This window comes from Acanthochromis polyacanthus, chromosome 21 (genome assembly GCF_021347895.1).
Source record: "Acanthochromis polyacanthus isolate Apoly-LR-REF ecotype Palm Island chromosome 21, KAUST_Apoly_ChrSc, whole genome shotgun sequence".
Lineage (NCBI taxonomy): Eukaryota > Metazoa > Chordata > Actinopteri > Pomacentridae > Acanthochromis > Acanthochromis polyacanthus.
In genome coordinates, this window is record NC_067133.1 from 26,191,294 (window position 1) to 26,208,416 (window position 17,123).

Consider the following 17,123-nt stretch of genomic DNA (forward strand, 5'->3'; position numbering starts at 1 on the left):
TGTAAATGTTCAGTCTCAGAAGTGATTGTGAAGAAATTTAGCAACACAAAAAGGCATATGGATGTGTTTGGTATTTAACAGTCTACTCGTCATTTTGCCAGACACAGTATGTCAGTGTAATATTTTATCCAAAATGAGCGATCTAGAGTGGAAATGTACATAATAATCCTGCCATTACTCTTCAGTTTGCTTATATCTTGGATGAAATCATAATAATAATAACAACCTTGAATGAACCTTCTAAATTTCAAGCAATTTCTGGTCATTTCTTGCTCTTATCATATTTTTAATCACTGTTTTTTAACTGTGTTAAAAAGTCATGTGCCTCCATGGAAAGAGCACAACCATAACTAGAAGTAGAGAGAGCTCCAAAATGTATTTTTTGCCCTGTGAAAGAATTATAGTTTCAAAAGTCATGAAATAAAGGGTTGAATTTCTTCACATTTTACAAAAAAAATGTTCCCTGTGTGCTCTGGGTAAACATGGCCTGCAGTTCAGCCAAATACTCCTTGAATTTTTGCCATGCGACTGTTGCTTGCAGCTTAGTCGGCTATGGCTTATTGGTTCTGCTGTGGATCGCGGATTTTTTTTTTTTTTCCGGAATCTGGTCAGCCCGAATTTTGTGGCATTTTTTAAAAAGAGACTTGTACATCAAAATGATTTGGATGAAATATCATGAAAGCTTGGATTTGGTTAATTCTTCCATCTGAATGGACGAGTCATGGATGAGTTAGAAATCTGATGATACTTTCTGTTTTTGCAGTTTCTGGCTCTGGTCACTTATGTAGTCCTGGTGATTAAAACAAAAATAAAGATATTTGCATGCATTTCAAACCTCCCAGTGAGTTTTAAAGTTCAGGGGATTAAAGAACATCTCATCCACTGTTTGTCTGATAGCTCACTCATTGTTTTTGAACCAATCTCAAAAGGTTGCATAGTATTAACTTTAGAATGACAGACTAAGTGCAGGAACAGAGACTGAATAGGGGAAAAAACTCAAAAAGAGATCAACATTTAGAGTCCTCGGTTAGATCGAGACTTGGTTATTTTCTCAGCTAAGCTCCTACTAGTTTCGTAAATCAAGTTTGATCTCTCACTTTTTTTTCTTGAAGGTCATCTTGCCCGGACTATCTACACATTTTAATCTACCTGAGTCGTTTTCATGTAACTATTTAATAAATCAAGAAGAAATTTTTCTGGCTTTATGTGGCTAACATTACTCAGCGCCTGCTTATCTGGGCAAGCAATACACTACCTTCAATCTGAAATCTGCTCCACCAGTTTTCATCATTGCTGCCTCTCCATGTTTGCAGAAAATTCCAGGAGTCACAGACACATTTATGAGCCCCCACTCCAACCTGCATGACTAATTGTGCTGATATAATAACCTCAGTAAGACTTCAAGTACCAGTTCACACTAATACAGCTCTTGTTTTGTCAGGAAAACACAGATAAAGCAATGAAAAGGACCGAATATCTGAAGCCAGCTGACTGTACTGCCAGTGCGCTCTGCTGCCTCAGGTTGTTTCCCAGGTGATGAGTGCCCACAGATGGCTCTGTTGTGGGTGAGAGAGCTCAGCCAATAGGGCTTCAGGGCCAGGACATGAAAAACATGATTGGTCAAGGCTGGGTCGGGGCGATGGGCCAGTGTGGGTTGTTAGGCCATCAGCGGCTGTCAGGGGAGATAGGGGGACATGGTCAGCACACACACACATAAAAAGGTGGGCAGATGGGCTGTACGTACAAATGTACAGCACATATTGCAGTATTTCAAGTAGGTCGCAGTATTTTACCCCAGGCTTCTCTTTGTTTATTCACTGGGTGTTGTTTTCGGCATTATCTTATAAGCATTCAGCTAGCATTGACTTTGAAATTTATTGTTTCTTTGCTCTAGCGCCTCTCAAACTCGACTACGACTGTGACAAGAATTTGATTTACAGTGGCTCGCAGCATTAAGCGAGCCAAAAACACGTCGCAATTCAACAAAACTTGTTTTGATGCGAATAATATTAATAGTTAGTGCTGGAATGACAGAACAGACTGCAGTGACTAGCATTGCCTTTCGCTGAAGTTTTACCTCACTCACTCTGCTTGTGACAGCCGTGATGATAAATCCACTCTGACACATGCAAGATGAATATGTTTTGCAGAGTAATAGAAAAATAAAATTAATTAAAAAAAAGAGGAGACAAATGACCAACTGAGAGCGCTGGCCAGTGCAGCAATCACACCAAAGTGACAACTTGTGCTCCCTGTAAAATATGGTGTGTGCATGTGTGGGTTTGTGTGTGTGTGTCTGCGACTGTGTGCGTGCATGTTGGAAACAAGAGAAATATCCCCCCTTAAGAGAATGTTCTGTCATGACAGATTTACAGTGTACTGTTCACCTTGCTGTGGTGAACAGTGTGCCCTAAAAGACTTTAGCACATATTTATCAGTGTGAGAGTGTGTGCGCGGAAAAGTCGTGGTGGTAGTAGTTTGTTCTGACAGGTAATTTCACTCTGTGGCCCTGATATATGAGGGTCAGGACTCAGAAAGCACACACATGTACGCGCATACACACACTGAGTCCTGGGGCAGCTGTCATTTCAGCTGTGGAAAAGGGGAAAAGCTTGTACTTACACAACGCAATACAGCTGAGAATTTTAAAAGATGCCTGTCATCTGCCGTGAGACTTTACATTAGTTGAGAGGATGCAATCACACAGTCGAGCTTTTGGAATGCATGTTAACAGTTTTATTTGGATGCTCCAGTTGTAAAATGCACGGCTTGGAGACGGTAATGCTCAACATGCCCGTCACTCAGCTGCTAATACATATTTCATTGCTGCACCCTCACTTGCTAACAACATGGATGTGTGTTTATCTATTAATAAATGTACATGTAAATGTATGCCTGCAGGTCTCTTGTGAGTTGGGATGAACACTGGCAACATTTGATCTCGCAGCGAGCAGTGTATTTGACGAGATGGGGAATACTCCTACACACTGTCACTTATGGAAGGGTGTGCACATGACATGAATTACTGTGTGTGAAGGGCTGGCATGTGTCAGTTTCTCTACATAACTGTTGCTGTGTTCAAATTGTTATCATGTTTTTACAAGCGAGCAAGCAAAAAATGCATTAGAAACACATTTTCTTTAATGCATCAAAATCTGATATTTAGGACACACGGCGTTATGGATCCAAATAGAGAAGAAAGACAAGAGAAAGTGCTGAAAATGTTGTGACAGACAAAGTAGCTAATACATTTGTGTATATGTGGGTGTAACTGAGCGTATTTGCAATCACAAAGTCATTTTGGGCCTCAATTCTCTATTGTCAGCTTAAGTGTTAGCTTGCCTTGCAGGTAAGAGTCTGCATGAGGGAGGGACTGACTCATTTTTTAACAAAACAAGTGTGTACACGAGATACACAGGGACTCTGATTGTAATATTGATGAGATGAGCTGACTGCAAAGCAAAGGCAGATAACAATGAGCTAATTGTGGTTCAAGTACCTGCTGCTTAGACTGAAGTGTCCATTTGGCAGCAGTGGGTGTGCATTTTATACAGCACTGTGAAAGCACAACACTCTCTAGTGGGCTGAGGGAGGAGCTCGGTTAACAAATGCTGATTAGAGGCAAAGCTTTTTGAAAGTTTGTTATGAAAAACAGAGCCCAACCTTACAAAGGCAGACAGCAGTAATGGCATAAAAATGAGAAATAAGGTTTTAAAGTTTAACTCTAGCTGAAAGCACACTTAACCTGTCGGTGGGTTTGAAAGCCATGTTGTTTTTGGAAAATCCCTCAAATTACACAGTTTATCAGAGCCAGAAACTGAAAAGAGAAGAGTTCATAGATTGTGAACTTCGTGATGGTCCTTCATAGCCTAGCCGCGCTAGACCCATGCTCTGAAGGCACAAGGGTCTAGGGCCGCTCAACAGGGAGGGAGGCGGGCTAAAAGGTTGTCTTTCAAATCACTCTGCAGCAATTGGGTAGGTATACAACCAATCAGCGCAACGAATAGGCTGACGGAGTTCCTAGAGTGCCGGCGGATTGTGGCTAAGTCCCATTAGCTTCCCAATCAGCGGAGCCAACTGGTATATTAAGGATTTGCCATATCCCGTCGGCATAAGTCCAAATACGTCTTTCTTCTCAATGAAACACTTCAGTGCCGTCCTTTGTTTATCTTTCAAGTTGAATTTTAGCTTCAAATCTTTAAGGGCTGTGGCCAAAGCCGAGTCGAAAGATAACTGTTTATTGTGTGCCAGTTGTTTCTGTCAGAATCATCGTGCCTCTGTCGTCACTTAGTTACGCCCTCCTTCTGACTCTATACTTCATGGTGATTGGTCCGGCCAGTTTTAGGAGAATCCAGCCTCGAGCCTTATGGAGGGTAACTAGACCCTCCCTGGCAGAGAATTAAATTCGTTGCCGTGGGCTGTCTAGCGCGGCTAGGCTAGGTCCTTCAACTAATCTTGTGTGATGGAAATTTACCAGATCTAAGCTTACAATTATTCTATTTCGCCAAATCACTTTATTCAACACGCCTCATTTAAAACTGTGTCAAAACAAATAGTTTTCATTAACTTGATTATGTAAAAACCAAAAAATTCTCTGTATCTCAGAGCATCTAGGTAGCCAATCAGCTGCAACAAACACGACAAAAATTCAAGGAAATCTGCTAAACTGCAAGCTGTGTTTATTACAAAGCAGATAAGATTAAAAATTAATTTAAAGTAAATATGTAATATGTTGAGTCAGTGTTTCCAGTATTAACAAAAGGTGTGAAAGCTTAACTTTGATTTTTCTTTTTTATGATTTATGGCATTATGACTGTGATTGCAACTACTTCTAGCCATGGTTGTGCTGTTTTCATACAGATGCAGTACTTCTTTTTTTTGCAATAAAAAACAAGGTCACAGTTAGTAAAAATGCAACAGGAGCAAAAACACCCCAGACAATGGTTGATTTTTTAGAAGTTTAACTTTGCTTCTACTAAGGCTAACTGTGACTGCCATGCAGTCTTAAGTATATGGAGTGAAGTCACTTGCATTTTCTAAAACAAACCAGACATTTAGTCAGGGCTTTTTTGACATAACGAATAGAGCAGAGACAACGAGAGATGGAACAGAAGATCAGAATGTATGAGAAGAATTTGGCCAATAGCCATGCAGATGAAATCAAATCCCGTCGTTCAAGATGGTTGTTCATTTTTCATCAGAGGGACTATTTATCTATGAAAGGTGCTGTGTGAAAAATGTTGTGCTGTCCTAAAACTTCATTTTCATGTTGCCGAAAACCCACAATATTTAAACTGAACTACAGCGAGAGGGATCCCAAGCCGATGTGCGCGTAAATCCTATTTCTGCAGCAAAGGAAATCCTGCCGTAGTAAATGTGTGGACATGTGTTGCATTTTCAACAATGAGCTTGGAAAAGACTAAATGTGATTGTTAGTGTAAAGCTCACACAGCATAATAACTTCAGAGAAGAGGAGGGGCAGACAGCGCAGCATCTGATTCACCTTTTCCAGCCATCCGTCATGCCATACTTAACACACACCAGCAGAGGCTTGAGGCGTGTTTTCAAATGACTCCCCTCCCTTGGGGATTCTTAAAAGACCTAAATCAGCATCAATAGCAGCTTCTCCACCTTTTTATTTTTTTCCCCCTGACTTCCTCCTTTATCTCTCACAGGAAGAGCACTTGTGTATGTGTCTGTGTGCTCCATAGATCATGAGTGCTCTGACAGTATACATCATTACTTTGACTGGTCCTTGTCTTAGCAAGGATAAATGTCTCTATCTTTAACACACAGCGTTGTACAGTTCATCTTAACATCTTAGTAGAGAGTCTTCTCCCCCTGCGGTGAAGCCTCTTCAGATAAAGTGTCTTATCACAATGTAAACCTTTTATAAACTTGGGGAGATCCAGAGCAACTGAGAATAAGTGAGCACTTGGGCTTATGCATCGTGTGTCTTGAGAGTATTTTCATAGAGAAAATGGCAGTCGTGGAGGCCCTGCTTGGAGGAAAATTGCCAGTATATTTGGAAAAGTAATTTTTTTTACAGTAACAGAAATATTGGTCCTTTTTTTGCTCAGTGTGCAAAGGGTTAAGAAAGCAGCATAAACAGAGAGAATCTGGTGCTTGCGGCTGTAATGCAGTCCATGCTCTTATTTGCTTTGCTGCAGTGCATTTGCAGTGTTGGTTAACTCTTCTGCAGTGCATCCCATCTCCCTTCACCACAAACCCCCTTTTTACTCCAAAAAACGAGGAAAGGAGTAAAAAATAACACAGAAGATATTTTTATCCTAACTCTGTCGAGGCTTAATCCTCGTCATATTTCTCTTTCCATCTCTCTCATCTTTTTCTTTTTTTTTTTGGGTGCTCCATCTTTGCTGTCTCCCCACCTTCCCCAAATGAATAGGGAGATTACTGAAATAATAGAGGCTGGAAAGTGAGAAAAATTGGACTATGATCTCTGTGCTACAGGGGAAGAGGAAACATTAGGTGGAGAAATTGTCAAGGTGGGCAAAGCAATTGTCTGCGTTTTCTGTCTGTGTGCAGGGATGCCCGTTTGGGGGCTGTTGTGGGTCATTTTCCGGCATATACACTTTAGGATGTGGTGTATCCTAGCAACACCCTATCAGGTCCACCTGCTCATTGGGCGTCCTCCCAGACATATTAGCAAACACACACCCGTATACAGACACAATCTGCCACTTCTGTCTGTGTTCTGTTTGACATATTTGTTTGTTATTGTAGCAGAAAGATGATTAATTTTGATTTTCATGTGAAGATGTGGCATCGATATTTATAGGACAAACACACAGACCTGATCTGACTGACAGTTTGAAAAACTTCAGGTAAAGGAGGGAATTCTAGCTACTGTAAGGTTGACTTTTTTTAAACTGACTGCTTTATAAGTCGATATTACCAAGAATGTTTCCATCTGAGGATTTGCTTTAGTCTGAGAGGCTGTTTGATTTGAACCTACAGAATTGTCAATAGCTAGAATTATTTTCCATGTGTGTTTTTGTAACAGTGTGTGAGTATTTCTGCATTCCTTCCAGACATTTGATTCCAAAGCACAAAAATGACATAACCATCTGAACACCAAGCCGTTCCAGGCATATCTTTGCTCAAATTACATTTTAATTCACTGTAAGCTAATTTTCCACAGCAATATAGAGTCTTGCACCTCTATGGAAACTCAAAAAATAATTTCTGTGCAGGGTAACAGAGTCAAGTTATTAAAAAAAATGCTAATCAGTTGTGATAAATGGTAGATTTTTGGCATTTTGTATGATAAATAGTGGGATTTCTGTGATAAAATGTCACAGTTTTAAGGTTACATTTGTTTTTTGGTACAGTCCCATGTCACAAATGAGTAATTCAGGGACTGTTGGAAGTTGAAAATCCTGCAATTGTTTCTGTTTGTGCAGTTTCTGGCTCTGATAAATGGCAGAATTTTGGCTTTTTGTGAGGAGAACACACCTTTCGATTCCACCAGCAAAGTTATTTGAGGTTCAGAGGTTTAATACTGCTTAAAATGTGAATATTTGAATCTCAACTCAGTCCTCTTGCCTCTGATTGTACCATTGTGTGTATGTGTGTTACCAAAAAGCAACGTAAAATGAATTGTCACCACACAAGCATTTGTAGTACACAGTCTTTTTCTCTGGTATCACTATCCTTGTGACTCAGTTTTGCTATATGAAGACTGCTGCTCTGTATAACATGCATGTATTTTAATCGATAACTTAGAAAATGAATTTAGTAACTTGACAATTACAGTTGTATCTGGGTGACCATGTGTTGGTTCATATGTATTGTGTTTCATAATGCAAGGTTTTCTAAAAGAAAAAGACAAGGAAACATGTTATTCAACTTTGTAATCCAATATTTTGAATTAAATAATACATTTTTTGCAGGTTCAGACATTCCAAGAATTACATAAACCATGTTATATAGTGGAAAAGAGAGGGAGGATTGGAGCAGTTGTTGGCCTTTTTTTTTTCCTTCGATCTGATGTAAGTCACGAAAATCCTTTTTTTTTTTCCGTGAACGGTTCCACACTGCAGCATTTCCCCCACACAATGTCCCACACAGCATGAAACACCTCACCTGCAGCAATCCACTGTGGCTTTTCAACAAAGCCTCACGTGGTTCCGTGCTCCATTTAGAAGTTTGCCCTGTCGCCCAGCCCTAGAATGGAGCAGAGGAGGAAGAAAAGACTCTGCCGTGTTGTACATGACCGCTGACAGAAGGACTGAGGGAGACAGAGTGGGGAAAGACAGCAATGATTAATGTGGAGGCTGTGTGGACCCAAGAATATCTTCCCACTGCCCTCCATCTTAGCTAATGTGACCTGCCATATGGGTCACTCATTACAGTGTGTGTGTGTGTGTGTGTGTGTGTGTGTGTGTGTGTGTGTGTGTGTGTGTGTGTGTGTGTGTGTGTGTGTGTGTGTGTGTGTGTGTGTGTGTGTGTGTGTGTGTGATGTGTTAGTATGTACAGACTATGGCTTTAGGTCGTGTCACTCGCTCTTTTTTTTCCCCCTTTATGTAATTTTTTATGACTATTTGTAGAGCTATAAGCAAGAAATATTATCTCATTTTGTTCTACACACACACTAATACCACACTGACAACATTGTAGTTCTGTTATGACACGCTTTCTATTTGTAGAATACCTCAATATTACACTCCGACTATGTTCATACGAGTTGTTTCTAGTATGTATCCATGATCCAATCCATGTGAATCAAATGTGACTTCCAATACAAAAGAGCCTGTGTTAATATTTTAGGATTATAATACTAGTAGATTGTAAATTGACTTTTTCACATGCTAATGTAATTCAATTTCCTTTTCCCTCTGTTTCTCATCACCACCATTCATTTCATTCCTTTTCTCATTCACTGATTTTTCCATAATCCCCCTCCCTCCCTTTCCACCTCATCTCTCTTTCTTCTTATCCCCCTCTGCAATACTGTTGCTCATCCTCTGCTCCTTCCTCCCTCAGGTACATGATGAATGTGACATGGGATGGCAGAGACTTGTCATTCACAGAGGACGGCTACCAGGAAAACCCAAAGCTGGTGGTCATTGTTCTCAACAAGGAGAGAGAGTGGGAGAAGGTAGGATCTATGTCAGATGCGTGTGTCTGGGTTGGTGTCTTTTTTTTATACTGAACATTTAGAAATAGATGTTTTTTTGTTTTTTTAATGCTATTTTAATGTTATCTCTGACAGTATAAGGTTTACAATCAGAGGAATAAAAATGAACCCTTCAGTTTCACATAGAATTTTGTAAATGTATGAAAATATATGAGATGTCGAATATATAACTAGCTTTAATTTAGCAGCTATCAACAACAGTCTGTGGTTTAAAGATGTGGTGGAATAGCATCCAGAGGAAAATAAAGTCATGCTCCTTCTGTGTTTGTTTTAAGATAAGCTTCTCCATTCTATGTTTTGGCAGCCGATCCGACCGCACATGCATGTCAGTGCATGTTATATGCATATGAGTCCATCCCGTTGAAACTGTAAGTAACATACATTGCACTGTAAAGGTGAAAGTGCAGTCCAGAGCAATCAACCATTTACCGCAAAAAGGAAAGAATTCATCTTATTGACCTGATTTATGTGCAATTGTTCTTTTCCAGTTCAGTGTGAGTCTCTACTGCTTTGTTTTGCAGCTCTCTTCTGCTTTTCCTTTGCTCCACTTTTCTTTCCTACTCCAGTCCATGCACATCTGTTTCTACACAAACACAAACGCATGGACTGGAGTGGACCCAGTTATAGAAACAGACATACAGGGACTGGAATGGAGCGATGGTGAGATTGATGAAGTAAAGATAATTAGACAACAACTTGTTACAGCCAATTTATGTGTTTTTGCAACACTGGCAGTGTGTGGTGGTTGTATCTAGTGTTTTTCTTTTCTTCTTGTTGTCGGCTCTTGTGCACACAACCTTTTCTTGTAATTTAAATGTGAAAGGAGGAATGAGATGTGGCCTGATGTGCCTGATTTTTTGCTAATTCAAGGGAATTTGAACTCAGTACTTCTAGTCTAGTTTTAGCTGTGAGGGGAGCACTATGAAGCAAGATTAGCCAGGGATGTTCAGCCTAAAGTCAGAGTTTTCAATGTCACAATGGTGTCTCTCTTTTAACCTGACTAGATCACCATGGTAGCTGCACAGCTAATCTGCTGCAGAAGAGGTTCTGATCAGAATTATGAATTTAAATCAACTAAAGAAGTGTTTCCTGAAGTTGTTTCCTGATTCCTGGTTGAGGGAATGCATTCTATATGAAATCTGTTGAGCTGTATGTTATTATGTCAGTGAATGAACCCATGCAGTCCTAATTAGCTGCCAAGTCTGTTTTACACAAAACATACTGTGACTCTATTAGTTTGCTGGTATTTTTTTTTTTTTTACTGAGAATATTCAATCAATAACGATAATTTAGCTTAAAAGTTATCCTTCATTATAGGACAATGTTAAACCTAAAAGCACTTCTTCAATATCATGTATAAATGAATAATTTGAATTTCAACAGCTTTAATGTGCAACGGTCATGTTAGAAATAAGCAGCTACACTGATGGGTAAATATATACCGTATATAATATCATATTATTGACTGTTTTCTTTCAGCGTTCCTCTCTTTCATCATTAGCAATAGTTGGCTGAAGTAGACAGCTTGCCATGATTCCATTTTATGCAGAATAAAATCACACTACAAGTTAAGCACCCCCATTTTATGTGTATCAGGACAGAGCTTGGTAGCCTGAGGTAACAGAGAAATTCTATAATCATTGCTGTGATAGCAGTTATCTCTGATTGGGGTTTTAGGTTTTGTCAAGCTGGATTATAAACATAGACTGTATATATAGTGGACGTAGCATCTGACTCCAGAATTGAAGCCAACCCGGAAGTGTCAAAAACTTGCAATATCACGCCGTCCGCTAGGGTTGGCTCCAAAAAGCTTTTTCTCCATTGACCCCAATTAATTTTTGGAAAAAATAAAATTTGATAGACTGATTTTCTACAGCTCAGGATTTTTTTCCCGTTAGTTTTCATGGTCAAAATGAGAGATCAGGTGGCCGATCTTAAAATAAATCAATACTGAATTTTAAATAAATCGTTAAAGTTGGCAGAGCCAGGGGGCGTGGCTATACTTGATAGACAGCAACAGAAGCCTCTGCGGTAAAATGTGGGCGGGATAAGAGAGTCCTCAGCCAATCCTGCCCCTAGTTGCTCTCCGGTCCAGTCTGTTTGATGACGCTTTTTACGTCACTGGCTCCAAAAAATCCAAAACGGCGACCAGGAAGTAGCAAAATCCGGGCTTCATTTTCTCGGCGTTGAAACCAACGGGTGACGTCACGGTTAGTTTACGCCTGATTACAAAAAGAAAGCCAGACTGTGCTAAAATGTCCTTGTGGTTTGGCCCTTTAGTGTTTCTGTTCTTTGTTGATTTTTATGACTGCTCTAGCATGTTATTCTGCATTTTTTTTTGCATATCTGTGAATTCACACAGCAAAGGCAAAAAATCCGTGATAACCCCATACGAGCTGATATTTACCTACCAAAATCATCAACATTTTTATTAGAATTCAAATGGAACAAAAAGATTCTGAAGTGCTTCCCACAATCTTTCATTGACAAGTCACCGCTGGGACATGCAGTGCAAAACCAGAAGTGGCGATAAGCGCTAAACACAGTATTGAAAATGCTACCTCTGTCTCATCATACAGCACTTAGTTGATCAATGAGCTCAATTACCAACAAGCTTATGGATTTCTTTAACTGGTTAATGCGAGGATCCTTCTATAAAGAATGGCCACTACAAATGCCTGAGCATTCCTGCCATTGTAATGGACTTTAAATGGCAGCCATGTATCTTTATACCTACATCTGGCTGCCTCATGCTTGCTTAAATGCCTCTTATTTAATGCCCCGATAGCTCAAACTTTAGAGTGGGTGACGCTGAAAGGACAAGTTTGGGAGAAAGATGGGGAAAAGAGAGAGGTGTGGCTAAAGGGAAGATTTGGATACGTAAGAAACGTAGAATTGTTATCATCACTGTCCTTTCCTTTTCCTTCTGACGTTCCTCTTTACTTGCGGTTCTTCCTTTCGCTCTCCTCCCCTACTTCTCCCAGCCTGATAATCTGTGCACTCTGGTGTTGTGCTCTCTGATAGCACCTCAAACCACAGTTAATCAAAACCCGAGACCTCTGTTATTGGGGTGGCAAGGGGTCATTGCTCTTATGTGTGTGCCTGCCTATGTTTACCGTTCAACAGTGGTTATCGACAGAAACACTCTTCTGGAGACTTGTGCTGCAACCAGTCTGGTTGTTATTCAGGTCACATCCATGTGTGTGTGCGTGTTACAGTATGCAGTTTAGTTTGCCGCAATCCGCACAGCCTCCACCCAATCTTTTAGACTGGCTTTTTCATATTTCATTCTGACACACACACTCTCTCGCACAAGACCCTATTGTTGGTGTGCTGAGGAGAGGTAGAGTGTGCCGTTGTAAACAGAACGTCTGTGAAATTGATCAGTACAACTTCACTGTGGTGCAGAGAAAGATACTGAAAGCGAGAGAGACACAGAGACCCAAAGTGGAAACATAATTGGGAGCTTCTCTCTCTCTCTCTCGCTCAGTCTCTGGTGCTGCTGTCCCACCCATGCACCAGAAATCAGCGGCACACTGAAAGAGGGAGAAAGAGAGGGAGACTTCCATGATGATCAAGAGATAAAAATTCAGTAACTTCACTAAAATATGGAGATGCACTAAAAATATAAAATGTGTCCCCCTGGGGGCACAGGAGGTAGAGACAGAGAGAGGAGAGCAATATGGAGTGATACGGAGACGGGCAGGCGATGGAGACAGATGGGCCGAGATATTGAGAGCAAATGAGCGCGAGAAAAGGAGGCACAAAGAGATAGAAGAGAACCTGAAAAGAACATGGAGGAAGAGAGCGGTGGAACTGAGCCACCAGCATGTGTAGGCTTTTTTTTTTTTTTTTTTACCCACCACAGGTGTTAAGGTTTTCAAAGCATCCACACCTGCTCTTCTCTGCAGCACGCATTCCACTGGTTATGTTTATTTATTAGATAGGGACATTAATGAACATCTATTTAGACAGCAATAGATGCAAATATGACAGATTATATCAACAATGCTAACTTACATCCGCAGTCCCTTGGCAGGTAGAAAAAGAACAAAAGCATAACAGGCAAACATAGAACAATAGGTCCCAATAACAACGCATTACAAAAAGTACACAAAGAAGTTAAAGGTCAATGGTCGCAAGACTGGTTCACTTTCAGCCACTGTTTAAGGTGAGTTTTGAAGGTTGGTAACGTGGCACACTCCCTTATGGAGAGTGGAAGACTGTTCCAGATCTTACTGGCCTTCACAGAGGAAGTGTTGTGTCCAAAGGCTATTTTTCTGTGTGGGACCTCACAGTCCCCTCTGAAGGAGGCCCTGCTCCTGAGACCGCTGTGAACCCTTCCCTTAAGAAGGTCAGACATGGGGGGGTGGTAACACCTTGTAGATCAAACAAGCAAATTTGAAATTTATAAAATTCTCTAGGGTCAATAAGTTATTCTTCTCTAAGATGTTACAAACATGATATGCCATTTTTTTTCTATCAAAGTGAGTGATTCTATGATTTTACTTGTACATCATTTTACCTGTCAGCGACCAACATGTTATGCAGTATTCCATGTGTTATAATATCATTGAATCTAGAATCATTCTAGCAGCACCAAGTGTTATGAAAGGTCTAATTTGTCTTAAATTGTTCAGTTTGAATTTCACTGTCTTTGATATTCTTTTAGTGTGGCTCTTGAAATGACCACTATCATGATAGATATTATTTGTTTAAGTTAAGGCTTCTTAAGAATATTGCTTCACCTGAGTGGTTGGATGCTGTTTGGATATTTATTAATGGTTACACAATTGTCTATGAATAACTGTTTAATTCAAAAGAATCTCAGTTTGCAGCAAATCACGTGGGTCTATTTGACTAAATGATGAGTCTGGGACCTGCGTGGGAATTTATGCAGAATTAGGCTTTTATCTGGGTAAAATGTGCTGGAACAGCTGCACAGATACAGTAACAGAAATAGAATAACAGCTAAAGAGAAGCAGAAGTGGCATACTTAGACACTCACCTCACGTTAATGTCTGAAAGCAAAGATGGTGCATGATGTGCTTTATGTGTTCTGTCGTTTGCACTACAATTACTTATCTGTTTGTATATGACATGCAAATGGCATTACTCTGCAAAATGTTCATTTAACACGTATTTTGCTTAATTATTTACCTAAAATAGGTGAATGATTAAGCAAATTATCGGCATTAAATGACTTTCTCTCTGATTTTTAAGACGTATCTTTCATTTTATAATGTAAATCATGAAATTTTAGAACTGTAGAATTGCAAATATGAATCAGAATATGTAGCACTAACTCAATATTGATGCTTGATAATGTCTGGAATAAGTGCTGTCTATGATACTTGAGTTCATGTGAAAAGGACCTTATGTCCTAATTTACTTTCTAAGGAGAACAGAGTAAAACAATTTGATAAAATAACATGTCCGAGCATTGACCACACATTAGTAAATGTGATGTGTCTAACCTTTACTGTGATATAAGTAGCTTGATGCTAGCTGTATCCACTAAAAAGGAATATTCACACACAGTAATCACATTTAATAATCACAATTTAGTCTCATTTTGTAAAAAAATGTTTGTGTTAATAATGAATCCTTCCAAACCACTGTTGTCAGACCATTAGATAGTGTTTTATCAGAGATGGATGGATTCCACGAGACGTGGGTCTAGCTGACAATGCATACTAAAGTGAGTTTTCCAAATGTTCTAATCAAGTGTCCTACGTATCTTACATACATACTGGTAACAACATGCAAAGTTCTGGAGAATTATTTACACCTATGCAGATATTTGCATTTTATTTTCACTTTTTGCTTGATCAAAATGTATTTTTAACTTTATGTTTGGTTAAATATTGTGTCTTCATCACTCATTCAAAACCAAAACACTTTAATTGCATCGTGAGTTACAGTATAACTTCACCAACTGAATGAGAGAAGTGTATTTACCGATCACAACCAGGATGCTATGTTTTATTCCTGCTGAGTAGATGGAGTGTGTAAATTGCTTCAGGAACTGCTGCAGTGTTAGCAGCCAGTTCACAAAATAATTATTACAGACAGCATGGGATTTGTGCTTGGAGAATCACAATATGGAGAGCAGACGCACACAAAAGCCCATGTGCATACACCCACACAAACGCACACACACGTGCGTTTTCGATCCAGGCGACACTATTCTCTGAATCTTAATAAAAAGAGCTTCACTTTAAGGAAATACGTCTAAATCAACGGATGCAGTTTTCTCTTGCTCTTGCACTTTGTCATCCTCCTTCTCTCTGGCCTCGTTTTTCACACACAAACATTGGCAGTGCACGTGCACCCTGACACATGCAAGTAGACACAACACACACACACATTCACAGACACATTTAGAGCAAGTGTAGGGTGCAGGAGAGGGAGAGCAGAATCCATTTTCCCGACATAATTTTGTCTGACAGGACTGACAGATACTGTTTTATGACTGAATGGGTTTCTCCACGCTATTAGGAACTCATTCTCCCATAATGCAACTTGCCACAACGATAACTCTCCCAGTGAGACTGGCACCAAAAATGTGCTTGGTGCAGGAGCCCTGACCCTTATTTTTCTTTTATCCTTTTATGATGCTCTCTCACTTATTCAGCCAGGTTCTGCTTGACTGTAGCACTTGAGTGTGTATAAATGTGTGTAGGTCAAACGGGGTACGAGAGAAAAAGTGTGTGAGAGAGACAGTGTGAAATAGATAAAGCAGAGTGAAAGACATGTAGGTACAAAAGAGCAAAACCTTTCAAAGCAAAGATAAAGAAAGATGAAGAGGGGGATAGAAAGAACAACAAAGGAGGCTTGTGATGATAACAGAAAGAGCAGTAGATGAAGCAAAACGGGGGATGAAAAAACTGAAAAGATGCAAAGAAACACAGGGCATAGTGTCATCTCATCAGCAAGTGGCTCTAAATCTGTCTCAGGGTGATGATGTGATAGGATTCACACCATTGTTTGTTACGTCGCAGTTATCCCACAGACCCTATCATTGTAACAAACCACTGGCCTCGTTGTCACATGTCATGAACACACACACACATGCACACACACACACGCGCGCTTTCTATGCATTCTATACATGTAATATCTGGTATTACATCCGGGGAGATTCAGCATTCTGCTGCTCGACCAGTCGATAAAGAGAATCCTCCCTCCTCTCCGGGCATTAATTTATAACCCCTCTTTCTTTAATTAGAGAGAAGCAGAGCCTGGGAGGAAGAGGGAAGAGGAGAGCAGCAGGACGGGAAATCAGAAGAGTTGCTGAAGTCAGCTTCTTCTTCTTTCCCTCCTCCTCCTCCTCCTTTTCCTCTCGTTTTGTCAACCATCTTCTGAGCAGAACATTTATCTCTCCTCTGACTTTATTGACTCATCCAAAACCACTACTCAAAACCTTATATGAGTGACTGATGGGTCAAACAAGCTTCAGGTCTGTGTCTCTTCCGGTTTAGCATCAGTGCTGTTTATAATGATATTTAAAGAGTCAGCAGTCAAAACGAACAACGCCTTTTACATCAAGTGCTGCTCTTCTAGCACAGCTCTTTTTCCTATTTCCAATAATTTAAAAAAATGCCGTTTAGGTCATACAGTTACGACCCCAGTGGTGCCTGCACATAGCTGGGAGCTGATGTTTTAGCATCTTACAAAGGCTACAAACGCTTTGTTTCGGAGACACAAATCTTATCTTGCTCATTATGCACAAATGCCTCCTCATTTTTACATTACCAATCGCATTTCCTACTGTCCCAACTCCTTTAATAGACACACACACACACACATATGTGCATGTGTGTCGATACATGCACTCACTCACTTGTGAAATGCAAAACAGCTGGGCTTAGACAGATAGACAAATGCGGCCATTCCCTGGAGAGCGAAGGTGACACACAAGAAACTGCACACATGCCACCTCAGCATACCGTCCTGCCTC

At 40.1% G+C, this 17,123-nt stretch overlaps 1 protein-coding gene across 1 annotated transcript in view; it reads left to right on the forward strand.

Moving 5' to 3' along the window:
* Positions 1–17,123, forward strand: part of grin2aa (glutamate receptor, ionotropic, N-methyl D-aspartate 2A, a) — a 174,450-nt gene that overhangs the window by 122,906 nt on the left and 34,421 nt on the right. Inside the window, exon 5 of the mRNA XM_022209001.2 lies at positions 9,007–9,121. Within this exon, the coding sequence (XP_022064693.2) occupies positions 9,007–9,121 (115 nt within the window). The remainder of the gene's footprint in view (positions 1–9,006; positions 9,122–17,123) is intronic.